The following is a 6,080-nucleotide window of genomic DNA, read 5'->3' as shown; positions in this document are numbered from 1 at the left end:
ATATAGATGGCAAATTTCAACAAAAATAAAAGTTTTAATATCAATCACATTAAGTTTTTGAGAAATAATAAATGTCAATCTAAATCAAATTACAAGACAACAAAATTAACAGGCAATTTCCAGTTACTGGTTGTTAAATTTAATACTTTTTTTATGGTAAGAAAAGTTTTCCACATAACTGAAATATTAATCTCTAGGACTAAAAAGTCTTCCTATTCTTAATCTTAGATTTTAAAATTCAAAACAACTATCAAAGTTTATTAATATATCAATAAGAATTGTTTTTTTTAATCAAGGCAAAAACAATTAGCAAGTAACAATGTTTATCAATAAAATAAATTAAAATGTTTCAGTATAAATTAATTATATAATATTTTAGCCATCATAGTAATAAATATAATGATTAATAAATGATTGATGCCTGACAACAAACATTAAGTTTACAATTGTAGTCTTTTAAATTTTTGGAAAGATACCAAAACAGATAAAATCAATTTCATACTTGGATTATAAGAGAAGTATAAACAGTTACAAATTATTTATTATCTAGATGATATATTAATTTAGAAACTAATAAGAAAATATTACCTTGGATCACTTGTCCAATTCCAACCTGAAAGGAAAATGGTTTCTGACCAGGATCTTTAGTACTAATATAGAAAAAGATTGAATAGAAATTTTTTAATTGTCATTTAATCATTTGGGATAAAAAAAAATTACAATGTCTTTACAAGATTAAGCTGTCAATAAAATATATGTGATACAAGTAAATTCAGAGAAAATAACATAATCCCAATTTAGAGTGCTTTTTTAAAGATAAATTGTTTAAGAATAAACCTGCCTTAATATTTACAATACTGTTATAATTAAGGTTAGGAACACAGGCAGGTTGTTCACAATTGAAGCCAGAGGTTTGTAAAATGATGTTTTTAAGATTAAAGTTAAAATAACTAAACTAAAAACCATTTTGACAAAATGCTGAATATGAAATATTTAAAGACCTGAGGTTTTGCTGCTACTCATCAATTACAAATGTTTTTTTGAAAATGATGAAGAAAATACTAGTTCAGTGGTCACTAGTGATAACTGAATCTGTTTTATGATAGTTTGTTTCATTTTAAAAGAATAATTAATTTTCTGTAGTTCAAACATAATCATATAACAAGAAGTAGACACATAAAGTGAAAGATCTCTATATTATACTAATTTCTATGAAACAGTTTAAAAGTTAAACCTGTTAGAAACAGAGGGGTGTCACTGATTAGTTAAAACTTAAGAAACAAACAGTAATGCATTAAATTTACAATATAAATTACCAATGTTCATGTTATTCAAGAAGCGAAAGAGAAAATAAAACAATTTCACAAAACAAAAAAAAACCTATATGTCACCACATACTACTAAACAAAATTCTAAATATACTGTAAAGAAAATTTCAAATTTTCTGATAGATACATAGTAAATTCTCAAAGAGAAAGAGAAAATAAAACAATTTCACAAAACAAAAAAAATTCTATATGTCACCACATACTACTAAACAAAATTCTAAATATACTGTAAAGAAAATTTCAAATTTTCTGATAGTTACATAGTAAATTCTCAAAAATCGTATGTAATCTTATTCAAATATACTTTATTTTTATGATATTAAGCCAGGACTAAAAGTAATGTTATATTATCCGTGAAATACTCTGCACAACTAGAAACAATGGGTAAACTGTTTTGTTTGTGCACATTTTACAAATACCAAGAATTTGGAGGCACATTTGATTATTAATGTTATAATAATTAATAGTGCAACATTATTATTTAGACCAGACCTTGAAATTACTGATAAAAGTTAATTCTTTTTATTATCTACCAAAACATAAAGAATGTTTTAATAGACTATTAAAATTAAATAACTAGAAGTAATAATGAGTTATATTTTATTTGTTTCATGATATAATCATTTGCAATACTAAGAACAGGTATAACTTTTAAGTAGGACAATTCAGTTAATTAAATCCAGCAGGAAAACCAAACACAAAACATATTACGACAACTAACTTATGTAGCTCTTTATTCTCACCTCCAGAACTTTTTAGATGGATTTATTAGGAAACCTGTACAATGTACAGTAACTGTATCCCCTGGTTTAGGACGACCTCCAGATCCTGGAATCAAAATCTCCTTGGTAACACCATCACTTACTTGTTCTACTGCCATGATTGCTTTTCACTTACATATCAAAAAGACACATTGATTGCATAAGATACTTACACTATATAATAAAGATTTTCTACACATACAAATACTGGAGGATAGGTTAATAATCACAACAAATAACCAATAAGTTATGTAAAAGTTTTTCTTCTCTTCCAAGATTTCCTTTAAAATTAGTAATTATAAGAAAGTTTTTTACCACCTTTGATCTTTGGTAACTAAAAATCTACCAAATATCAAACTACTAAATAATAGCTTAATGTAGAGTTTAGTTAAATTGCAAATCTTTCACTGCAGATGTCTAAAACAATTATGGTGCCACAGTTTAAATACACTTTATGAAGTTCACTTGTCCAAGGAGTGGGTTTTATTTGGGAATTCAGGACTAGAATTCAGATTTAAGGAGCCTAATATTGAAAAGGTACAATCTGTAAATAGAATTTGTAGGTTGGAGGAGAAACTGGAGGCTATCCTAAATAGGAAAGAGGTAATGGATAAAGAGAATGGTAAACTGTAAGAAATTACAACAGGATTTAAAGTAGAAATTAAGCTTTTGCATGTGAAGGATAGAATGGCTAATGATGACTTTCAGGAAGTTAAAAACAATACTAACAGAGCTAAGTAGTATTAGAATTAATTATAATGTGCAGGTTCTAATAAGTAACAGATTTCAGTTTTTAGCTTGTGCAGATGAGGAACTAGGGAAGTAAAGGATAAAAAAAAGGGACAGATAAGGACAGGAATGAACAATATAAGAAGGTTATTGCCATTGGTGACTGTTTAGTCCAGCAAGTGGATAGGATAGTCTGTGGGGTAAATAGGGAGAAAAGAATTAGATTATACTATGCAAGGGTAGGAGATAAAACTGACAGAGCAAGTGATATAAAAAAGGGTACTAGTAGTGATGCAGTATATTTAATACAAATAGGGGATAATGATGTCAGGAATGGTAAGTCAAAGGAACTAAGTAATAAGTATAAGGGATAGATAAAGGCATTCAAAGAAAAGGATCATAATAATTAAATTCTGTCAGGGATACTGCAAAGACATAGATAGCTTTAAGCTAGGTCTAGACAATGATGAAAGCCAGAATAAAAAAGAAAATGTTGAGAAAATTACACTGTGGGAATAAAGTTCAAAATGATTTTGTTACTATTGTGATGCTAGAAGCATAAGGAATAAAAATAGATAACTTTAGAGCATTGGTTGGAACAAAAACATTTGATGTAATGGGAATAACTGAAACCTTGTTAAAAGTACAGTTTTAATTACAGACATTTCTTTGAAATACAGGGTTATAGGTTGTTTCATAGGAATAGAGTAAAAAAAAAGGGGTTGGTGGTTTTATATCTAAAATGCGAGTTATATCCTATTCAATTTGAGGATATCAAACCTAACAGCAGAAAGATTGGCTCTTTCTGGGTTTCTGTTAGTGATTATAATTTGAAAGGGGAGAAAGAACATAGTTGAAATTTGTTGCAGACCACCAGATGAAACTGATGAAATTAATGATAAACTCTAAGTGAGATAAAGAATTAATTTGTTGATGATATAATTATGGTAGATATTAATTTCTGACATACACACTGGAAAATTTTGGAGTCAAATGAGGAGGAAGACAAGGTTTCAGAAACTGTTCAGGATGGTTTTTTTCCCCAATTGGTTAGGGAACTTACTAGAAATTTCTAATACAAAAATGGTTGACAGGGTAGAGATTGGGGTGCAAGTGATCATTGCTTAGTTAGATGTAAGGTTTTGCTGCATATGGATATAAGGAATAATGAGATTTTAGTTCCAAATTAAAAAAAACAACAAATTTTGATAAGATGAGACAAGAATCTACTGTAAATTGGGCAACTGAATTAATTAGATATTGATCAAATGTGAAAAATGTATTTAAATAAATTCTTAAATATTTGAGATAGGCATATTCCTCATAGAATAAAAAAACAGTAGCTGCAAGTAAAAAAACCAGGTTGGTTTACAAAGCATATAAATGATAAAATTAAAGAGAAGCATTAAAAATATAATAAATTTAAATTGATTGCCACAATGAGAGATTTGTAGGATTATAGATCAAAAGAAATTGACAAATGGTAAATTAGGATATTAAAAAAGGTTGGCTGATAAAATAAAAATTAATAACAAGGACTTATTTAGATAGGTTAAGTGTAAGTAAAATGTTAGGATGGGAGGCCATGACAGAATAACATCTTAGAAATGTTTTCATTTACAACAAAGACAAATGGTTTGGTAAAGGCATCAACAAATGTACACAAAGTATGTCATACAACATAAACTTGTTTTGAGGGGCTTCTGTTACATAAAAATACAAACACATCACCCTGCAAAAAAAAAAAAAAAATACTGCAAAAGCTACAGGTGAAAACATGAGAAAAAGCATTTCTAATAGTATTTAAACATCAGCAGATTCAAATTGTATGGAGTACAAAAATATTTTTACAACATCAATAGTTTTGTGCAACTTTAAAATTAATACTTCATTGTTTTTATAAAGTAATTTCTATTTTACCAGACTTGTAGAAGTTTATAACGAAGTTAATAATATAGCACATCACAATAAATCAACTTACAGCAACACAATATTTTGTTTCTGTTGTCTTTTTTTGTACATTACAATGCTAATTCTAAAAAGAAATATTATTGAAATTTATAATATATTATATCATAATAATATCATAGTATAATATAGCCATTTTCATTTGATAGTTACTACAAAATCCAAATATATATTTATAAATAAATTAAGAGGCATATAGTGAAGTGACAAAAATACATTTAAAATGAATAGTTATACTAATACCATCAAACGTTGAGTGTGAAAAAGCAGTTGGATACCCTTGACATAAACAATTTAAGGACCAACAATATGGCTACCGCGGCTAAGTGTTTGTTTGTAAATTGTAGTTAGGCACAGCTACACAATGGGTTATCTGTGCTCTACCCACCACGAGTATCGAAACCCAATTTCTAGAGATATATACAAGTCCGAAGACATACCGCTGTGCCACTGGTAGGCACCGCTAAGTGTCAATACAAGGATACTACAGAAATAGTAATCCAGCTCATTATACTTATAATTTTACATGTAGATCAGAGGTTTTCTCCACCCCTTGTCAAACTATTATTACTAAAATGATCACCTCTTTGCTTACAAAAATACAAGTTACACTCAAAATCTCTAGGTTTAATTCCTAAAAGTAAGAAGAAATAAAATTTACAAATATTATGTTACTATAATTTATAGAAAGTAAAATTTATACATACCCACGTTACCGGCTTTATAAATTTATCTTTGAAATAGCGCAAAAAAAAAAGGCGGTCGCGCGGCCAAGCGGAAAAGTAAGTAAATTTTAAAAATTCTTATTACATTCTTAGTTAATATTGAAATTTTATCCTGTATTATAATTAAATTCTTTAACTTAGTAAATATAATATTTCATTTATTTTATAATGTTTGGTACGTGAATTTAATTAAAGAAACAGAATGTAGTACACCTATATTTTCATTTGTAAGCTTATTTTTTTTATAATATGCCTAATATAAGTATACTTTATAATACTGTACTTGAAAATCAAACTGATTACATTTATCATAATTTTTATAATTCTTAAATGAGTAGGTTATTCAAGTTTTTCTTCTTTTTATCCCTAGCATGCGTGTTTAAATTTCTCGGGAAAGTTGTACTTTTTGGGTAGAACACAGATATAAAATGCCGTATGTATATGCTTTCTTATTCGCAAACTCCTGAATGACGTCTCTAAAGTCAATTTTGCGAGCAAGCTCACACTCGATTGACCGAATGGCAAAGTTGTTCAATCGATCCTGACATATAGTGCATCGGAGAAAATTT

The 6,080-nt window shown here is 28.0% G+C and overlaps 1 protein-coding gene across 2 annotated transcripts in view; it reads right to left on the bottom strand.

Annotated features, from left to right (window-relative positions):
• LOC106457927 (peptidyl-prolyl cis-trans isomerase FKBP12-like) overlaps positions 1 to 5,578 on the bottom strand; it is a 25,904-nt gene extending 20,326 nt beyond the window's left edge. Inside the window, exons 1-3 of one of the 2 annotated variants that reach the window (XM_013917374.2) lie at positions 5,494 to 5,578; positions 2,072 to 2,220; positions 589 to 650 (exon numbers count right to left, since the gene is read on the bottom strand). In XM_013917374.2, the coding sequence (XP_013772828.1) occupies positions 589 to 650; positions 2,072 to 2,208 (199 nt within the window). In that variant the 5' untranslated portion in view covers positions 2,209 to 2,220; positions 5,494 to 5,578. Of the gene's footprint in view, positions 1 to 588; positions 651 to 2,071; positions 2,221 to 5,029; positions 5,114 to 5,493 lie in introns of those variants that run through there. The other variant, XM_022384012.1, reaches the window with a different exon arrangement.
• Between the last annotated feature and the right edge of the window lie 502 nt (positions 5,579 to 6,080).

The sequence above is a fragment of the Limulus polyphemus genome, unplaced genomic scaffold (assembly GCF_000517525.1).
Source record: "Limulus polyphemus unplaced genomic scaffold, Limulus_polyphemus-2.1.2 Scaffold393, whole genome shotgun sequence".
NCBI lineage: Eukaryota > Metazoa > Arthropoda > Merostomata > Xiphosura > Limulidae > Limulus > Limulus polyphemus.
The sequence above is the reverse complement of the archived record's forward strand: the minus strand, read 5'-3'. Positions and strand labels throughout refer to the sequence as shown.